This window comes from Athene noctua, chromosome 3 (genome assembly GCF_965140245.1).
Source record: "Athene noctua chromosome 3, bAthNoc1.hap1.1, whole genome shotgun sequence".
Classification (NCBI taxonomy): domain Eukaryota; kingdom Metazoa; phylum Chordata; class Aves; order Strigiformes; family Strigidae; genus Athene; species Athene noctua.
In genome coordinates this window covers 30,811,897-30,834,286 of record NC_134039.1, presented here as the reverse complement: position 1 = coordinate 30,834,286, position 22,390 = coordinate 30,811,897, and the positions used below count along the sequence as shown (strand labels likewise).

At 37.1% G+C, this 22,390-nt stretch overlaps 1 protein-coding gene across 8 annotated transcripts in view; it reads right to left on the bottom strand.

Annotated features, from left to right (window-relative positions):
• Positions 1 to 22,390, bottom strand: part of TNRC6B (trinucleotide repeat containing adaptor 6B) — a 134,669-nt gene that overhangs the window by 84,333 nt on the left and 27,946 nt on the right. For all 8 annotated transcript variants that reach the window (XM_074902523.1, XM_074902526.1, XM_074902525.1 and 5 more), the window contains exon 4: positions 9,293 to 9,360. In XM_074902523.1, the coding sequence (XP_074758624.1) occupies positions 9,293 to 9,360 (68 nt within the window). The remainder of the gene's footprint in view (positions 1 to 9,292; positions 9,361 to 22,390) is intronic.

Genomic DNA, 22,390 nt, shown 5'->3' with positions numbered 1-22,390 from the left:
GAAGATTTTTGGATTGAAAGAGTTAGTCTTATTCTAGTCCAATCTCTCTCCCCCCCCCCCCCCCCCTTTTTTTTTTCCACCCACCTGAAAGGAAGCTATATGGCACTTAATTTTATTTTTTTTATTTTATTTTTTTTTTAAGATTAATTTATGGTGAGATAGACCAGTTGCTCTCTACAAATTGTTCTAACATGCCTTTAGTTTTAGTATGGGGAGTTCAATCACTGGCCCGGAAACCTCTGAGCAAAGGAATTTCTGGCATCTTGGTTGGAGCTGGCACCAACCCATTTTCCTTTGTTCTCATTAAAGGAACCATAATACACTAAGTTAAATAATTAAAAAAACAAAACCAACAACCCAAAGTAAAAGCAGAATACAAAAGGAATGCATATTCAGTGGATTACTGTAAAAGAAGAGTTCCCTAATTTGACTATTTTTTCTAATAAAAGCACTACTTATTGCTGCAAAAATCTGTAAACTGATTCTTTCCAAGTGACTTGAACATCTTCCCTAAGTAATTTGCCTTCATGTACAGCCCTTCAGTTTAAAATATCAGGGAAAGAACAGCTAGCTATCCATGCAGAAAATTCTACAAGCTGTAGCTGTCACAAATATCCAAATGCATGCACTAACCTAAAATCAGTATGACTCCCAAATATGACCAATTTTAATGAAGGGCAAAGAGTTCAGCAAATTCTATCTGTCTAGGTAGGAGTAAAAGAAATCGTACCAGCTCTCCAGATCACAGCATGCCAGAGAAGCCATGCAGTTTAAGAGCTCTAACATATCTCTGTAAACAAGTTTTTAATTCATACCATGTTGACCACAGAGCACAGTATTTTTAGTCATACAGAGTAAGTCATATCTTCTACATGGAATAAAGCGCTGCTTTTTTTTCTTTCCTCCCTTCTTTAACCAATAATGATCACTCCCTGAAGTGTCTAGATGGGATCTGCAGTTTAGAACCAAGTTCTTAGACTTCAAGACCTTTTTTATCCTTTAACCTCTGGTATCTCTAAGCCATAGTGGATAGTCACCAAAATTTCTATTTTTTTGGACACAGAAAACAACAAGAGAGCACAAACTCAATATAATGTAAAGCTATTAGACTTTTTTTCCCTTTCCCGCTTCATCTCCTTGAAAGGAAGATTCAACCATTCATCTGGGTGTACACACAAAAAATGCCTAAGACTTGATGAATGTATTTATTCTTTGGAGAGACTGAAGCAGAAAAAAAACCCAGAAAGTAACTTAAGTTAGAGGCAAAAGGAAAAAAGTAAGTTTTAAGACTGTAATTCATACACATTTATGATGCCACTGACTTGTGTTAACAGCCCAAAAAGTGAATCCTTAGCAAACCAAAAACTATGGCACTAACTTGGTACAGATACCACAAATCTGTCAAAAATATATTTTTTCATTAAGAATAGACAAAACAATAATTTAGACAAGACTCAAAATTATTAACAGCCCTTAAATTATTTTGCTTGCTGTTAAGTCTGTTATCTCATTCCCATGTAAGATATCATCCAGCAGTTGCCATCTAAATAGCAATGAAATGCTGAAAAGAGAGCAATGTCCAGCCATCCATATAAATGATACATCAGAGGGCAGTTACCTCAGGCAGCTCCTGAGGAAGGGGCAACTTGGGAGAGGGAGAAAGCACAGCCACTAATCAAGCAGATCTAAAAAAAAGACGCCTTAGACAATGAACTTGAGATGTCAATAAAGTGTTCAGTAGATAGTTTGCTTCCTGGAAAGGTACTGGGGGGGGGGGGGGGGGGGGGGGGGGAAGGTGTCTGAAATAAAGAGGCTCTGGGATTCTTAGGAATTTGATCAGTATGCAAATGCTCTCACCTTCAAAGTACAGTAAGCTCTTTTAAGACAGCAATAAATCAGAATGCCCTCTTTTTCACTAGCAATCAGAATTACTACTAACTGTAACAACTACAGAAACCAATGGTACCAAGGATAATAATCTGTCACTACCTACTTGGTATTTTGTAATATCATATTTATAAACCAAGCAAGCTAGAATGGAAAAATATGTTTTTCTCTTATTTTAGAAAGACAACAAACGTGAAGAAGTCTTTTGATCAGCTGAGACTGCAAATTCAGAAGCAGGCTTTGTACACTTCCTATGCAGGACAAATACAGATCTTGGGCGGGGGGGTGGGGGCGGACCGCAAACGGGAGGAGAACCCAAACAGACCAGCCTGTTCTTACCACAAGGTATGTAGAAGAAAGCACTATAAAGTTCTAGGGAAAAGCAGCTCCAAACTATTCATACTTTGAATGTACACTGTCCACAAATCTTCTCCTCTTTCAATATTCAGCATCAGTCTAGGTTAAACAGATTGGGGTAGTAAGTGGGAACTTAACTTTGAGAGTTGACTTTTTTCTGTGTGATCTCTCACAGCTTTTTTCTTTTCCTCAACAGTCATCCGGCTTCTGTTTTTCCACATATTGAGAAAATACTTGCAAAATAACAGTACACTAATGGTACAGGTTAGCTGAGGTACATGAAAAGCCTGTATCTTCATGATAAAATAAAACATACAGTGCTATATGCTTTGCTACCTCCTAATTCATGGCTTGGAAAAAAAAATAAAATCACTGAGGAGGTGAAATGGGGAATCTTAAAAACAATGAAATGACAATTGAAAAATATTTTCAAGACTAACTTGCAGAAGTGAGTGCCTAACTTTAAATAATTATTGGTCAGAATACTCAAACTACTGAGTTTTCCTGTGGGTAATACCTCTAACTGTAAGTACAAAAATTTCAAAATATTTAAGTATAACATTAAACTGGTAAAACATGAAGACGATGGAACTTCTGGCATTTTGGAGTGCATAAGTATAAATTCTGCATATTTTTGTTACATTGTTCAAAATACTGTATTGCAAGACAGCTTTTGCAACATTACTGACTTACCAGTCTTACCGCTAAAACATAGCTGCCTCTACAGATATAGAATTCACTGCTGTCTCATCCATCTCTACCCACTCAATTGCACAACAAAGGGTAATTCTTTTCTCTATGCCTCAGGGCCCCCTTATATACACGTAAACTTGTCTTGCCACTCACTCCACTATGGGGAATAAAAAGACTTGTACAATATGAAGGTGATGAAAATATTCCTTAAACCTTAGTTGGACCAGTTTTCATCTTAAGTTTTAGTCTAATGGTCTCATGTCCTCAAGTATCCTTTCAAATCTCCAAGGATGTAAAAGAAAAAGAATTGTCAAAGTTATAACTCTTCTACTTAGATGCCAATATCAAAGTTAGCCTGAAGCATCACTGGAACTGAAGCATATTCTCACACAGTAACAGAACGGCAATAACCTGTGACAAAAGTGTCTGGTATGACCACTACAAACATAGCCCATGTCTCTGTAGTGGCTTGTTAGGATCTTGAACAGGGGACTTCAGTGTTTGGGGATATTTCTCTAATAGGCTACTTACTCTGCACACACATAAAACAATCAGCAACAAAAAATCAGCTATGCCTTTCCTTGAAAACATCAACTATTATGTTCAAAGGTAAAGACATAACTTCCCATACATTTCAACACAATTTGGGGTTATACCTAAATTTAGGTACCCCAAATTTAAGTTGATGATCTGAATTAGGATTTGGAGGCTACTTTGAAAATCCCAGCATGTTTCCTCCAAAAAACGCTTCTGCTTAGGTTTGTACTGTCAGTAAATCAAAAAAGTGTAATGGTACTCAAGACAACTCTCAATACCTTCTGTAATATGGAATGTCCTTAAAACATCAGACAAAAATCCCTGTTATGCAAGCATTTAGCTGTTTACTTTAAATTTGGTAAGAACACTGTGTTATGCTACAGGGGCAGAAGTTATGGCTAGGGTCTTTCATGGTATTAAAAAGAAAACCTTAAAAGAAACCCTTCAAAAGAATATTGTAGTACTTCATAACGAAGTCTGGCATACTACCCAACCAAAGCAGACATCATCTTCAGGATATACCACTGCAGCCTTTCTACAGTTTTCAGCAACACTATGAAAGAGTAAGGTCAGTCATTTTATGCCACTGCAGCAGGGATATTTACATGTGCACCCAATATTGGCAGGCTGCTGGAAACAAAGGAGCCTATTAACTGGCTCTTTAAGTGGCAGTACAAGGAAAGGCTGATAGAGCTTGTTCCACTTACTTTTAAAATAACTAAACTAAACTGGGGGAGTGGGGGAGATAATTCTGCTGTGTAAGCAAACGTAGAATTTTTAATGAGGACTGAGCTAGACTTTCAGACATGCACACTGGAAGATGAAAGGCAATGGACATGAACTGCAACAAGGGAAATTCTTACCGAATATTAAGGAATCACCGTGACTGTGCTCAACATTGCGACAGATTGCCCAGAAAGGCTCTAGAATAATCCTGAGAAGCCTGATAAAACTTAGATTCAACATTCAAAACCAGCTCTCCTTTGAGAATGGGATTAGACAAGATTACCTTCACAGGTCCTTTCCAATTTAAATTATTTTAGTAGTCTATGATTCCTGTTCCCAGTTTAGACCATTTTAGCTACCACTTTCTTTTAAGTGTAGTGTCACACAAATCCAGGAAGACACTGAATATTCTTGATGAAATATCAAAGAATAATGTAACAGAACAGTATTAAGTTTTGTGATCCTCACTGGTTGCAATCTCTTCCTGGCATTACTGCAATTTTAGAGGGTCTCATTAAAAACTCTTGCCTCGGAATCTATACATTAAGCTATCATACCAGGGAAAAGGCTATCCCATAGGTCTAACCAATGACACTTTGTAAATGATGGAAATGATCTTGTTTTGCTATCTCTCTTACAATATAAACCTCTTCCAGATTTACAAATTGCAAAGATAGTTGAAGACTTTTCTCTCCCATTATTGCAAACAGCAGGTGGGGAATAGCCAGCTGAGTTACTTCAGACAGCAATAATAGCTTGGCTTACCTTGCTAGTAAACATGAGAATAAATCTGGCTCACTTTTTGTCCAAATAGCTACTGTCAAACAGACTTCTATGTGTCAGTCAGGAACAGTAAAACACATATATTTTTCTTATAAAAAGGAGTAGTTTTTTCATTACACGATCCTTTTCACCAACAGATTAAAGTTTCTTGTGGTGACAGCAGGAGATAATTTATTAGCACAGGCAGAGTTGCTAATAATACTGCTAGAACTAGGAGCACAATCTTAAGGACTTGAGTAGAGGGTTTTTTCCTACCCCCAAAAAAGTACAAAGAGAAGCTGCTTTCTGCTCATCGACAGAAGTTTGTTTCAAGAAGATGTTTATGGATCAAAGTTGGTTGCTAATCTCTGCTCTAGAAGTGAAAAAGTAAAAGCCCTGTTACAGTTGACAAGGCATTAAGAAGCTACTGTCATGTAAAATGTAATATTTTGGGGAGAGATATTCACCCCTTAAGCACGGTAATTCAGATCAACCTCTTCATAACAGATGAAAATATGAGAGAAAGCCTCTAACAAAATGCCTCTACCTTCAGTTAAACATAATGATACTGAACTTTCTCCAAACTTTTCCTTTGGGAGAGAGGGAAAAGGGTTTCTTACCAAACATACTAGCCACATAACAAAATAATGTGGTCAGGTGTAACACACAGTCATATACCAGAGAGCTGAGAGGAGCAAGGAATTTACAGAGTACTTAAAAGGTGAGAAGAAGCAATTTCTCAAGGAGTCCATTGGTTCTCTGCCAGAGTACAAGCATGGTCTAAGATGGCCATTATCAGCTCCAGCAGTCCAGGCAGACTCACCTTCTTCGAAGTGTAGGTTTTAGAGTAAGTGGCAGCCCTCACTGCTGCACAACCATAACAGTTTTGTGACACAGGCACCATGTATAAACTACAAATCTTTCAAAGGACTTGAGACAAGTATGCCCATTACATATTCATACTAAAGATTTTGTATGGGTAACTTTTCTTCATAATTAGCTTCCATTGAAATAAATTTTATTAATGTTGTAAATGATCAGTTGAAGATTTTTAAAGACCCTGCCTACAGTCTGACAGGGTAACTCTTCCCCACAGAGGTGACAGATACCAGCAAACAGCAGTTCTCAGGTATCATCTACAGTTCAATAAAAAAAGAAAAAGAAATCTTCAAATGCTGCAACTTTTTGTATAGTAAGTCTTACTTTTGTATAGTAAGTCTGCCTGAAAGAACTGTTCACTACAGCAAAAGAAAGGTTTGCAAGACTGAAGCAGGGCTGTTTTGTTTTGTTTGGGGTTTTTTTAATACTAGAAGGTACCCTTGCAATGTCAAGTTTTTATCCCTGAGCAAAACTGACAAAAAATGCTTGTTGCATTTCAGAAATAAAGTGCCAGAAGCCATCCATGAATGATGGCTCCTTGTAATCCATTATGACGCTGCACTTCAGCAAAGGAAGTTTCACATGAAACTAGGGCGAGGGAAGAACTGCTTCCTTTGAAAGTCTCTCAGAAGTATCTTTTTATTTCTGTTCTTTCATTGCCCACTCAAACCAAGTCCCTCAGAATGCAGATAAATATTAAGAAATGGCTGGGCTTGCCTAGGAGGCTAACACTTGCAGACTGCTCCAGCACTCTGGTTCAAGTCAGTTCCCTCAGAGGTCAGCTGCTGAAACCCTATCTTCTGAGATTGTTGAGGAAATAAGTATTCAGTACAGAGTTACCCAGATCAGGCTGCCCATGAAAGGCAATTAAATTAACACGGCCAGCTTTTCAAGAAAGCAAATTAGAAGCACTCCAAAAAAAAAAAAAAAAAAATCCCATCTGCATAGCTGTAGAGGCAGTAAATTCTAGGAAGTCTGACAAACAGCTGGAAAGGAAGGGAAGCATCTTCAGCTAGTGGAGCTATTTCTGCAGTGAACATCTGACTTAACATTTAAAATATGATCTACTTTTCACTAACAAGCTCTGATTTTATTTCAAACCAACTAGGAGGACAACAGTAAACACAGGTACACAGAATCGTTGCAGACAGAAAGGACTGTCAATCCCACCCCCTTGCTCAAAGTATGGTTAACTAGAGCAGGCTGCCTGGGGTTGTGCCAAGCTAGGTTTTGAATATTTTAAAGGATGAAGGAGGCACAACCTTTCTGGGCACCATGTTCCAAAGGTCTGACCACATTTCACAGTAAAAAAAAAAATTTTAAAAAATTTTTTGTTATGTTTTGAGTTTCCTCTATTTCAGTTTATGCCTATTACTTCTTGCCTCTTCAGCAGGCACCACTGTGAAGAGTTTACCTCAGTCTTCCTTAATCCCCTCATGAGGTACCTATACACTTGAATAAAATCCTCCCCTAAGACTTCTCACCTCAAGGCTAAACAGTCCCAGCTCTCTCAGCTTCTCCTCTTATGTCAGATGCTACAGTCCCTTTCTGTGGCCCTTCACGAGACCCACTCCAGGATGTCCAATTAATCCCTAATGCAAGTAAGTAATAATACGAAGAGACAATTTCAGATTTTTTTTCTTTTGAGATCTACAACAAAAGATTTGAAATCAATGCAGCTTTTTGGAGTCACCTAAGAATACAAATTACCAACCCTTTGTGTGATCATCATTTTATTTATATCAGATGCCAAATCAATGTCACTTACAGCAAGAGGTAATGTCTACCAAGGCAGACAATTTTGTTAGGTAATTGAAAATTTGAGATTGTAGGTAGAAAAAGATTCAAGTGATTAATTTAAAGAGCAATACCCAGAATGGAAATTTGCTGGCATTACGCTACAGTTGCAAAAAACAAGTACTTGCACCTTTAGACTTTTGTCAAAATATTAACAACATTATTAGGAATGATACTCCTCAGGACAGGATCTGTATAACAAGATCCCAGATGCCACCTGAACACCAATTTATTAGTAAAAAAATGCCTGCCTATTACTGGTCTCATATTCTCTAATAACCACAGTTTTGGAGGAGAGATGTTTTAAGGCACTTGAAAAGCTCTAATTAGAGATCAGGTCATCTGTAAAGTAATTCTAGCTTCACTTGCACCTAAAATAAGACCACAAACAAGGCTATGATAAATCGAATATAACATCCCTTGTATTATTCACTACAATAATGTGTTTCATAATACTACTAGATATCTAAAGAAACAATTCAGAAGAACAGAAATCTAACTCCTGCTTTTTATTTCTGCACTGATTTTTCTTCTGCAACTTTCTGAAAGTTTCTTCTTTAACAAGCTTTGTATCTCTGCGTACTACAGTAAATCGGGCAGTCTGAATAGAAAGAAATAGTAGCAATTACTTTGAGAAATTTGGCTCACTTCCATGATGGAAAGAATGTGCATGTTCAGCACTAGAACTTCCCTGAACTCATCACGGCTACCTCAGAAAGTTTCTCACTGTTGCAGAGGCAATGGACTTAAAAATTGCTAGCTTATCTAGAAGGCAAGGAAGATCTTCACACCAAGTCAAACCTCAGTCTTTCTGCAACAAGAGAATTTCCTCCTCATCAGGAGACATCCAACTAGGCATGGGAGAAGGGTTCTGTTCTGTCAGTTTCCCATTTTCTTGCTTGCTCCAAAAGGCACATCAGGAAAAAAAAAATTATGGTACCAACACTGAATTATCATTGTATTAACTAAAGAAAAGAATATGTAAGTCAACCATCACTGCAATACTTCTAGGAAAAGGTTCTGTTCTTCCCATCTGAACAAAAATCCAGGAAAAAAAACCCTAACCGTTACTGGATTTCAGTTTGAAGTCATATGAAAAAGCCTTTTGCTAATGGAAATCTTTTGTTTTCTTCTCTGATCAAGCTTCTTTCCCTACAGCACTGCATACCAGCATCTTAAATTGTTCATCCTTGACAGAGCATTTTGTTTACAATTTCTCCTCCTTTTATAAATAAAATCTATTCTAAAGAAGTAAGGTTCGTATTTCAAAGAGGACCAATCTACCATATGTACACCAAAGCAAGGCCCTGGTTCTATCATATTTCACATTATTTCAGTGAAGAGCCGTATAAAAACTTCATGTACAAGCCCGCTACCTCAGTGTCAAGCTTCCAAAATGATTATCCCTTTTACAACAACTTCTGATTTACCTTCTAGAATTGGAATGCAAATTTCTATGCTTTTAAGTTTAAGGGAAGTGAACATCCTGCGTTTCTTTTTTTTTTCCAGCCACCGTCCACTATTATATATGGATATTTAAGGAACCAAAAGGGTGAGCACCACACGAACAACCAATGCTCCCAGCACATTTAAACAAGAGTGCTTCACACCATTTACTATGGTAAGGCCCTTTTTAAATAAACGTGTGACTCACTGTTTGTTTTCTTCACCAGGAGGTGGAGTCTTGCCATGCCCCTCCATTACAAAATCCTCATGTTCCATCTGCAAAGGCAAGCATTGCAGGTCAGAAATTGGTGGAGCAAAACGCACATCACCTAAAGTGGCCCTTTTCCATACACAACAACGGAAACCAGCCACTTTATCACAGTGGCTGGCGCAGAACAGATCAATGTAGTTTCTCAGCAACATATGTACATCTCCAACCCCACTGCTATGGTATAATTTTATCGCATAATTTTTAAAAAATCTTACAAGGAATAAAGAATGATAAAAGAATGATTTAATGGCTACAGCAGAAGACTATATTGGTCAGAGTATCTAGGTTCTAAGTGTTGGTCTGTTATGGGCTTCCTTTGTCATTCTGAGTAAGTATGGCTTCTACAACTTTGTCCTTCCATAAAAAGCAGGACTTAAAAAAGAAGTTTCATCTATCACCATCTCTGGAGAAAAATCAGAATTTTCAAATAAATTTATTAACCACAGACAGAAACTGCTGTGAAAGCAGAGTATTTATTGTGAAAAATAACTTTTATATGAAAAAGAGACTTTCACTGCACACACATGGCTTAGTTAGCAAGGTAAAAAAGAGGCCTAAGGGAACCTCAAATAGATGCCATTCCAATGACAACATAAGGTAGGCATTTCCTCTGGCTCACATGTTAAGAGTCCAAGGGCGCTAAAGTTTTCTGTTTAATTGTTTGCTTTTAAAATACAGTTTAGCATACATTTTCAGTAATTTCTCTTGCCAGAATGACATTATATTTGATAATTAATTATGCATTCTTCATTTAATTACTCCATTCAGCCAGAATTTCTTGTGTATGTAGTGAAATATTATTCTCTTTATACAAAAATTCAACACATGCACTTAGTATTTTATATAAACATCCAGATATAGAGTTAGTAATGCTCTGCTTCATGTGAAGTCAGCAAACAGGCCACACTGCAATACTCAATAAGCCATACAACAAAGCAACAGTCATAATCACACACAAATCCATGATCCACTACATTAAACTGGGAAGAGAAGCACTATGCTGTCAGTAAAGATAACATAGTTTAATCAGTTCCTGAAGGAGAAAAAAAAAAAACACCACAAAAAATGCCAAAATCCAGTGGCCACTTTTCTTCATGCCCCTGCCCTCCCACCAAAAGGGTCAAGTTTACTCATTTGTACCTTGATCCTGTTGACAGGTCAAAGATACTGACAAAAAACATTACCTGCATATTGACATCTAACAAGGATAACAAATTATGTTATTTGCTGCACAGACACAGCCCTAAGCAAAACCACAAATGAACCAAGAAACTGATGAACTATAAAGTGGTAATAACAACCAAAGGATAGATAGTCAATCGAATACCTCTAAGGTAATTTCACATTTGCTCAGTCAAAACAGTATTTTCATTTAAAAGCAATGTTTGAAAACAGAAAAATTTTGCATTAGAGCTTTGTAAACTCAGTTTTATCCATGTATTCCCACCATCTCAGACACCTATTTGTACCTCAGTCCACATCTGATTCTCAAAGATCTCAAGACCTCTAACATCTGGACTCAAAATTGCCTGACTGAAGAGAAATGTATTCATTCCATTAATTCTGCTGTTGCAGATGTTAAAACACAAGTGTGACAACGGGTAAAATAGCTACAGATTTGTGGCCACATTGCAAAACAGCATGGTTCTGTGAGTGAGGATAGATGTTTAAGAGTTACTCTTACACAACCTGAAATCAGGAAGTATTTTAGCCTGTTGCTGGTGCGAGACAAGTACAATTCACATGAATGGTTAAGTAAGGAAGCAGTCTGTGGCCAGTACTGGGAAGAAAGATTAAATGCAGCCTTTGGGAGTAAAGAAGCACCACATACAGCATATATAGTGCTAAACTAACAAGATTCCCATCTAAAACAGAAATTCAATGTAATGAAGCTGTAGAAAAGGAAAGATCATAAAAACTGAAGTCTAAAATGGGAATTATTTCAGACCCAACAAAATTATTTTAAAACTAACAAAGAAATAGGAAATTATTTTATTAGATCATAAACAAGAAATTTGAATGAGAACTGGAACATCTAGTAGACCACCACCAAGACAAGGCAATTGCTGAAGTACTGTAAATAAAACTGTTGCTTTAATATGAATTTTATATGAAGAATGCTAGTGACATAGCTGTTCCAGACATATTATTACCTAGCATGCATATCTATCAAAATTATCATTTCAGAGGTTAGTCGGCAAATAATTAAGAACAACAAACTGCCTGAGTTAGAAACAAGATTGTAGGTCCAGGCACAATCTGTTCTAAAGCAACCAGAAAACCCCATCTACTTTAAGAAACCAGCTTGCTCTACTTCAGACAGTAGGCAGAAGTATCTGAAATGACTAAAATCTGCACTATAAAAACCTGAAAAAGATACGATACCATCACACCATCACTGAAAAAGAGAGCTAGGCTTCATATAACTTAGAGAAAGGCAATGACAAAGTTTCTCATGAGAAGTTCACCAAGAAAACTAGTCAGAGTGAGAAAGTATTCATGAACATGGAAACTGTTCAATGCACAAAATAAAGATTACTTGGTAGGGTTTCACTGATCAAGAAGCTAACAAAAATGCATCAAGACACTAAAAGAGGACATGGCTACTTCAAGAAATTGAGTATTAGTGAACTAGAAAAAAATATCTTTTTAGAATGGATGAACAACTAGACTAGTAGGAAACAGTTGGCTGGTCAGGCTCAGAGGATAATGGTTACTTCATTATATGCTACCTGGAGGCTGGTATCAAGTGGGGTGTTGCAGGGGTACACCCTACGACAAGATCATTAAACAAATTTACCAATGACCTGAAGCGTCAATAGGGTGTACTCTGGTCAAAATTTTAAGATGGCAGCGCTGCCATTCAGATGGACCCAGACAGGCTGGAGGAATGAACCTTACAGAACTTTATGAATTCAGACAGGACAAACACAAAGCCCTGCACCTGAGAGGCTCTGTCAACAATACAGGCTGGAGACTGACTGGGGAGCAGTTCTGTGGAAAAAGTCTTGGCAGACAGCAAGCTGATCCTGAGCCAGCAGTGTCCCCTGGCAGGAAAGATCAACAGTATCCCAGGCTTTATTGAGAAGAGCCTTTCCAGTAGGTGAAGGAACTGATTATCACCTCTACCCAGTGCTTATTATTCAAGATATGGTCTAACACATCCTCAATACAAAAAATACATCCATAAAGGAGATGCAGTAGGCAGCAAGTTGCTCAGGAAGCCAGGGCACTTGCCTTGTGTGGAGAGGCTGCGGGAGCTGGGCTTGTTCAGCCTGGAGGACAGCTTTGGGGAAGCCTAACAGTAGCCTGTCTGTATCTACAAGGTCAGCAAGGAGTCAGGCTCACCACAGTGGTGCACTGTGACAGGACAAGAAGCAGTGAGTCTAAGCTGAAACTAGAGAAGTCCAGACTATATATGACTCATTTTCACCATGAGGACAGTCAAGCACTGGAGCAGACAGTCCAGAGAAGTTTTGTAGCCTCCTTGCTTCAAGGTTTTCAAGGCCAGACTGGAAAAAATCCCTCATAAGCTGGTCTGACCTCATAGCTGACCCTGCTTTGAGCAGGAGGTCAGACTAGAAACCTCACCAAGTCCCTTCCAACCTGAATTTCCCAGCAGTCCTATGAACACAAAACCAGATTCAATTTAATGTTGAGAGGTAATATGTAGGAGAAAAAAACAAAACAAAACAAAAAACCACTATAAAATTCCCAACCCAGCAAGAACCTGCACTTTAGTGTGGAAAGGTTTAAGAAAAATATTTTAGAAAGTTACATAATCAAAAAACTAAAATTAAAACAGCTACTAAGAAAAACTAAACTATGCTGAACAATAATACAGAAAAATACTGAAATGATGTAGCAGAACCATAATATGTCCTCTTCTAAAATACTACCTATGAGTACAGACAGTGAAGGCTCAAAGGCCCTCCACAACACTAAAAATGTGAGAGCTCGGAATAAAGAAAGGTCTGAGACAGAGGGAAGATTTTACATTAGTAAAATACAACATTTGAGCTGCAGATCTCCCTCAATGCAAGACAACACCTGACTTCAGGCATACACAAAAAAGCAGTTTGACAGTGTTGTAACAAATATCACCCCTTTGCTACAACAGTAGAAATAAAATATACCCACAAAAAAAAAATCCACAAAGTAAGAGGACATACAATTATTTGGGAAATATACTATTAAGCAGACAAAAAATTAGTTGTTGTAGAAACATAAATTGCAACACCAAGTTTCAGAGGTCTTTGTGGATTTTATGTTTTATATATCTGTATGTATGATTTGTGTATTTAAGGATTACAAAACAATGGAAATACAAGCTTTTCACTTTCTGGCAATGAGATCATTTTTACAAAGTGAAAGGGAAAGATATATATATAAAGAGTATTCCATGGGCCTGATCCAGTGCAGCAATTTTTGCATTCCTCTTTTTGAAGGACCTTGCCTCTAATTTTCTTTTGCTTGCCTGCTGCATATTTTAAACAATTTCATAATCAGTGATTTATATTTTTCACTTTGAAATTTGCAGGTTTTTAAATTCTTGCTAGAAAATGCTATGTTGTTTATTTAGTGTTCTAAAAATCCTACAACAAGCTGATAAAGTAATATCCATTTCCAGCTTTCCTTGACATTTAAAAGTAAGAGTTGCTTTACTGGATAGTTCACTTTAATTCAAAGAGATATATATGAGCCTTCTGAAAACACTTAATGAGCAAACTGCCCCAGTAAAATTCCATGGACATTATATACATTTTCCTAAAATTAGTTCTTAGTCCCAGCTATCTACTCATTAGTTATTTTTGAGATTTAAAAATTACTTAAAAATTAGAATATTTAGGTCTTATTTTCCCAATGACAATAGTAACATATCATTACAGAAAGGATGAGAACATAATTTAAGTTTTTGATTGACTACCTGAAGAGAGGAGCAGCGTGTAATAGCCACAGTTAGCTGAAAATACTCTTCTTTTTCTCCTCCACCCACAGTTCTTATAAAATTACTATGCACATTTCTTCCCCACAAGTCTCTCTGTTCCTCTTCACTCTATTATCACTGTATCTCATCCAGTACTCTTTTAGTCGTCTTTTTAAGGAAGCTGGAGCCCAGAGTCCTCACTAAGTTTCAGCTGTACACAGCATACAGCAACTACAACAGATCTGGTTAACTGCACGCGTTCTGAAAAGGCATATTCTAAACCTTTAGTTTCTATTGACTTACACCACATGCAGGAAATACAGTTATCCTGCATATGTAGGAGAGTGGAAGGTGGCAGTAAGAAAACTCTTACACCTCCTGCATTCGTCTCAAGGAAAGAAGAAAAGGTGGAACGGCAAAAGGATCTGAGACACTTTAGTTTCTCTTAAAGGACTGCAGAGGGAGCCATTGATACCAAGAGCAGGAATCAAAGGAAGTGCACTCCACACCTGTTTCTTCTGGCAGGTGATGGAGAAGGCTTCAAGATTCTGGCAGCTGAAAGCAGGAACCAGATATAGACCCTTTAACAGCAGGGGGGAAGTCAAGAGAAAACTTGCATTTTTAAGAAAAACGAACTGCCAGTTGTTGAACTCCATGCTTTAATTTTTCAAAGGGGGGGGGGGGGTGTTTTCCCCTTAAAAATCCAGGCACCTGTGAATATCCAAATTTTGACAAAAATTTATACATTGGATTTTTTAAAAGACAAATTGTTTTATGAAAGTTGAAACAGCTATTCATAATTAAACACTTAATGCTTAGTTTTTAGAAAATGACATATACCGGAAGGAGATTAGACATAATAAACTATTACTTTTTCTCCCCAGAAGTGCAAAACCTGTTACTACAGATTCATACTACTCTTCCTAAAATTATCTTCAGTGAGACTCTAATGGATCTGATTAACGAGTAAACCTAACAGTCAGCCACGCTTTGAAGAGTCAGAAAGTTTCAAGGGCAAAAACCTCATCTTTTCTGAATCCTGATGTCAGAAAGCAAATTTTCCTAACAAGATTCAACACCTTCATTAGATATCCTAGTCCACCAAAACCGAAGCAAGCATAAGAGAAATCCAACATTTTCTCAGGAAAAAAGATGCTTGTAAGAAATCTTATATTTATTATGAAAAGCTATTAATTTTAAACAGTATTTTGTATTTTTGTCATCATCAGTTATAGAAACATACTAATGCAGCTTCATCACTACTTTCTCCCACTCATTCCATAGTTCCTTTTCATAGCTGATTTTTAATTTTTTCCTTTCTGTTTTATAAAAAAAGACCACAATCAGCCACGTAAGTGAACAGCAGATAAAGACTCGTTTAGGATTTTTCATTCACATGAACTCAAAGCCTTATTTGGTGTACAACCAGACTCTGGTGAGGACCAGCCAAGGTCAAAAGCTGCTTTCTACAGGTTGTGGCAATTTACTTCTAGTGCTGTATGTTACCTGCTAATTTTAACACAGCCTACTATAGGCCCAGTTTAAGACTGATAAATTTAGTGTTTTGTTACAACTACTGATTTAACACCAGTGCACCTTCCCAATCATCAGTAGCAACAGCCTACTGTAAACAGGCCATCAACGTTTCTTTTGTCTCACTAATAATTGCTTTAAGTAGAATCGCACAATCTAATCTTTAAAATCCAAGCAATTAGTCACTAGCCATTACTGCTAACAGTGGCAGAAGACCTCTAAGTGTCAAGGCGTTAGAAGAATTTATCAAAAATCTCAGAGACAATTTCAGGTCTAACAAAAATGTAATCACTACTACAAATGAAAGCAAGGCTGAATCACCTCTCTGCCTGGCTTTATTACGAGCATTTTGGACAAACAGCATCAGGGGAAATTTTAATTAATTAATTTTTAACTTCTTTTAATAAAAATCAATGCAGTTTACCTGCAAACACTTGAAAACCGCAAACTAGAAATAAATTAGTGTTAAGATAGCATCTCTAAATATACACAGAATAACTCCAATTGGTTAGCAAAATTTGTCCCAAAACATATTTTTTAGATTAACCTTAATTTCAGTACACAGATGAAAGCATTAAAAAAAAAAACCAAACCCTTAGAAATAAAAATTTAAATTTAACAGAAAGAAAATAATAGAAAAAACAGCTCCTAAAATGAGAAGGAGCAAAGTATGTTTCTGAACCACACACAGGAAAGTCTTAAGAGACAAGATAGTGCATGAAGACACGTGAATTTTTGGTCTTCCAGGATTTTGTTGTATTGTACAGCACTGTGATGTTACTAAATTCTCCTGTGAACCCATGTCTACCTTTTTTTACCCCTCTTACTTCTGCTAAAGCATTGTCTTGATATACAATAAATACCAACACAAGATACATACCATCTCCTAGCCTACTATTTTGTTGACGTTTCTCATCAGCATCTAGATTGAGCATTTCATTGTTACTACCATCACTGTCCTAAGCGCTTTTCCTGTTAGTAAAAAAAGCAAAAACTTACTCACATAATCCTAGTGCTAGATCACATACCACATTCAGTACCCCCTGCTAATCATTTTGCATGCTAACACACTTAAACTGCATATAGCTACTTCCTAAAATCACAAATCTAATACCTGTTTTTATATGAAGCCTAAAGATACTTTAATTCCTGACTCAATAAAATGTTACAGTATTAACTGTAAATGCCAACATGTTAACATATACCATGATCATTCCAGAACAATAGGACAGATTATCAATGATGGCTCAATTAATCATTTAGAAAAGCTATGTAATTCAGAATACGTAATTTCTCTTTACCTAAATGAGCACCAAAGCTGCAGGTTAAAAGACTAAAAGATTGGCTTCTATGTCCAACTGCACTAATTCACTAATTGATTGCTTGCACTTGCAGAAATTACCTATGGCCCGTTTTCTACATAATTTTTTTAATGTTATCTAATATTCTGTGAAATACCCAGAAGCCTAACATGATTTCTATGCTAACCTTAAAACAAATGGTTTTATGAATATCATGAATACAGTCACACTTTGCAAATGCTGAAAAGGTCAGGACTCCAGCCACATTTCATACTGTATAGATAAGACAGTTTACTTAGTGTTTTAAAATGCTTTACTTAGCTGCAAAGTATTTCAAATACAACAGTTCATATATATATACACATAAAAAACAATCATTCATCTGAATCTTTCTCTTTGCAGCAAGATGCTCTTTTGCTGGTAAACATCTTTGGTGGTTGAAGATGTTAAGTCACTCAAGGTATGACAGGATATCTAGAAATGTCATTTGAAAACTTCAATTCTGAAGCTGCCAAGGCAGCTTTGAATAATAGTTCAGCAATCTCAGACACAAAATGCATAAAGCATTTCAAATGTAAGCAAAAGTGCTCCCCTTTTCCTGCACCACAGTTGATGATGCACTCCATCCATTTCTTAGTGTGCTCTGTACATACAGAGATAGTATGGATCCCAGAAAAATCTGGGAAAAATTTTTCTCTGGAAAAATCCCAGTAAGATACAAGTAATTCCCATCTTTTATTTAATTAACTTCATATATTATTCTTCAGCTAACGGTTATTAGCCTTTCACAAGCCGTGAAATCTTGCTAACTTCTGCAATTCTGTAAAAACCTTTTAAACCTTCGTAACTAATCTTTTACACCTTATATTTAGGTGAAAAATCTGGCCCAAAAGTCCTTGAACAGTTAATTCCCCTCTACTACTTTGAACAGCCACTTGCATGCAGCCCTACGACTCTATTTAGCCCACTCATTTTACAGTTAATTTACTATTTATGGTGCAGACACATGAATAAGTTAGAGATGTCAGTTTGAACTGCTATAAGTGACTGATATTTGGATATACACATTTTTAAACCCCCTGACAGAAATGAGAGAAGACGTGAACCGCTTTTTTCTACTTAGATTTGGAAAGCTAGGCTATGCATCAACACAAAAGGACAACAGGAACAATGAAAATAATTTTTAATGGCTCAAGAAAGCAGATGATAATCAGAATTACTGAAAACGAAATTATACTTTTGCACTACACATTCAGTAACCTTCACTGCCACAAATATTGTTTTCCACTGTTCATCAGAAGAGAGTGGGAGTGACATAAACCAGGCACACACAGAGATGCTGAAATTATTTGGCCTTAAAAGATATGACCAGACAGACAAGGAAGAGAAGGAACTCACTTTCTTTTCTGTGTCCACAGAAATCTGTTGTGTGGATTCTAAACACAGAGAAACTGTCAGTGGCCCAGAAAGTTCCTGAGCAACAAAGAGCTGGACACTGAGAGCAATTCTGTTATAAGTATATATTAACCTTGCTTCAACCCTGTCTTACACATCCACTTTTGACCACTGTCAAAAAGGAAAAGGAATACAGGTTATTTACACTCATAGCATACAATTACTTTCCAGTTTCTCCAGTTACCAGAACACAAATCTAAACTCATTTCAGTCACATGAGAGCCACTGAACAATGCTGCTTGCTTGCATGAATTTTCCAAATTTCTCAGGATTATTAAAATTGTTAGATATTTTACAGAGCACCAAACCGTTAAAGCACCCTCTCATCTCTGGGGCAGAACCTGGGCTTTGCTTGCTTGCGTACGTTACAACTTGTCCTCAAACAAAAAAACCTCGAAATGCCATGGGAATATATTATTTATCTAGTAATCACATGTGGAAACTCTGTTATCTGTTGAAACCTACCAATACAATTTCAGAGTACTTCTGTAACATTTCTCAGCAACCTAATTCCACACAGGCTTACCACATCTGTAGACAAGTATTACATTCTCCCTTCTTATATATACTGTCTTGTCTACTATCCAAACGTCTCAGTGAACAGACTTCAAACAAGTGAGAGGAAATGTTGATATGCTTTTAATGTTGCCTTTACCCTCAGGGGAACTGATATTGCACCAAGCCTTTCTGCAGAGTTCAAGTTCTTAGCTGTCCACACACTCTCTTATCTACTGTAATGATGACAACCATCACTACTATTTTTAGCATCACGAATAAAAAAAGTCTTCTCCACAAACCCTGTACCCATTACTTCCACACCCAATGAAAGAAGAAAAAATTTTGAGGAACTGAAACAAATTCATACCCATCTGGTTCACAAACTGAAAGCGAAATTGTCCTTAAAGGGTCATGCAGATATATGAAGTCTTGCAAATATATGAAGTCAACAAAACCAGTGAGTTTTACTCCTTTCAATGACGCAGTCAAATTAATCAGACTACAGATGATTTGAAAGGGTAGAGTAAGCTTTCACTGTCCATGGCTCAACTTTCCGCTCAAAAACCTATCCTCAGTCTGCCATAAGGTAGTATTTATCAATACTTTCACATCTACAAGATTTTAAGTGGCTGATTATACAGAACTCTTGTTACAGCGACATGGACTACAACCACTGCCAACAACTCTGTATGGCCCATACTGAATGGAAAGAGATCCAAATGCTATTTTCTGAAAAGGTAGAAACGCCTGAAATTCTGTGCCAATAGTACACCTGCATGAGAAGAGACACAGTGTAAAGAAAGCCAGAAATCAATGTCCCTGACTGTCTCCAAAATCATAATGGGACTATACCATGTTAGCTCTCAAATGCAGAGCTGCTTTTAAAAATTTTTAAGCAATATTATTAGCTTTTTGGTCTGTTTTGTAAAGTGTTATAAACTGCTATAATCAACTGAGGAAGAGATGCTACTGGTCAAGAACAAAATAAGAAAACATTTATGAAAAAAAGAACCTTTAAAAGAATGGAAAAGGTGAGTTTAAAGTTGGTTTTATTTAAGACTGAAGCATTTTTTCCTTTAGAAATCAGATACGCACCTGTTCACTGCAATGACATTCCATGCCATTACATTTCCTCCACATGAACTATACATATGAAAAGGCTGGATCAAAGGACTGTATGATGACAGTTCTTATAGATCTCAAAGTCAGTTTGGCAGATGATGGTATTTTCCAATGAAAAGAAAATACAACATTGTATTAACCTCTTTTGTACTTCAAAAGCACTTCAGGGTATTCTGAGATTAGAAAACAGAGAGGGTCATCTTTCAGTTTGGTATCTATATTATAGCAGTCTTCACTACCGCTAAGTAAGTAGATTTCAAATGAGTAATACATCTTGTCTCTGTAGAAAAGAGTACACCCAACCGGCAAAATCTTGCACTTGATCCTGAATTTCTTTAAAAAATGCCCAAGCAGTTACCAATGGCATTCTTTTACAAAAGTTCAAGCAGCACTGTCTGTTTAATTCCACACTTTTTTTGCAAAGTCTTCAACAAACCTTGTTTATAACTGCTGTTTTATAAAGACAATAGACCTTGGTAACACACTGTACTGGTTTTGGCTGTGATAAGAGTTAAATTTCTACACAGTAGCTAGTATGGGGCTATGCTTTGGATCTGTGCTGAAAACTCAGGGACATTTTAGTTACTGCTGAGCAGTGCTTAAGTGCTTTTCTGCTCCTCATATCACCCCACCAGAGAGTAGGCTGGAAGCGCACAAGAAGTTGGGAGGGGACACAGCTGGGACAGCTGACCCGAACTGATCAAAGGGATATTCCATACCATGTGATGTCATGCACAGTAATAAAACTGAAGTGGGGGTGTGGGTGTATGCGGAGGTTGGCAGGGGCTGCCATTGCTCAGGGACTGGCTGAGCTGGTGCTTAGTTGCCAGTTGGGGTTATTACACATACTGTATTCATAGCTCTTTGCTACAATGCCTTGAAACTTTGAAATTCAAAGTTATAAACTCACAAGCAGGTTCATTTTTTTCCCCCACATAGAAAGGTCCAACTGTGTAGTGTTTTGTAGGAAAGTGTTATTAGATTCTTTTGTTGGCCGCAGTGTTAAAGTTCAAGAGAAAAACTACCCCAAAATTTCTACCTCCCTTGATGGACTACGTTAATTTATTTTTAAAACAGGAGAAGTATGCGTTAACATTTTTACTACCTTTAATAACATGTCATTAAAAGGGAGAACTATTTTATTAAGATTTAAAGTAATTTCATTCTTTACCAAGACATTAATGGATTTTTATATTTTTTTTAAATACACGATATGCAAAGGTTTTGGTTTTGAAATTACTGTCCTAAGGGGTTGGAATATTTTCAGACTAGAAAAATTAAGCTAGCAGAGCATGATGAAGATGACATCAGTTTATGTTGTGAAAAACTGTCTATGCTCAGACCAGTTCTTAAACTGCTATGTTTCAGGAGAAGCATCAATTGTCTTGTTAGGCAGAATACCTCTCTACTTCTAAAAGACTTTACAAGATAGTTTATACAAAGACTCTAGGAACTTAATAAGTTGTATATCAGCATTAGAAAGACTAGCTGTTCCTACAATTCATGTTCCAGAAGAATGATGGAAACATACCCTGTGTATCAGGGAACAGAAAACCCACCAGCAGACATTAAAAAAATGAACTAATACATTCTGAAAATATGGTGATTTACAAAAACCCCACCACAACTACTTTCCTGGACCCAATAGAGGCAACAGCCACATACATGGACCCAATAGAGGCAACAGCCACATACATGGACCCAATAGAGGCAACAGCCACATACATGGACCCAATAGAGGCAACAGCCACATACATGGACCCAATAGAGGCAACAGCCACATACATGGACCCAATAGAGGCAACAGCCACATACATGGACCCAATAGAGGCAACAGCCACATACATGGACCCAATAGAGGCAACAGCCACATACATGGACCCAATAGAGGCAACAGCCACATACATGGACCCAATAGAGGCAACAGCCACATGAAACTTAACTCTTACTTGCCAGGTATGCAGAAGAAAGTGCACTGAGGTCGAAAGTTCACCTCTCCATAACTAGCCAAAATTTTCAAGAGTAGCAGGGATTTGTACTGCAGAGAAACCATGAAGTCTGAAAACACCATGTACCAGGCCAGTACTAGACTAGAAAACAGCTTTTTCTAATTACAGTGACAAAGCATTTTGTTCATTTCATTAATGCACAGGCCTTCTGCCTCAATGTTTTAAATTATTTAGTGCCATCTGAATAGAA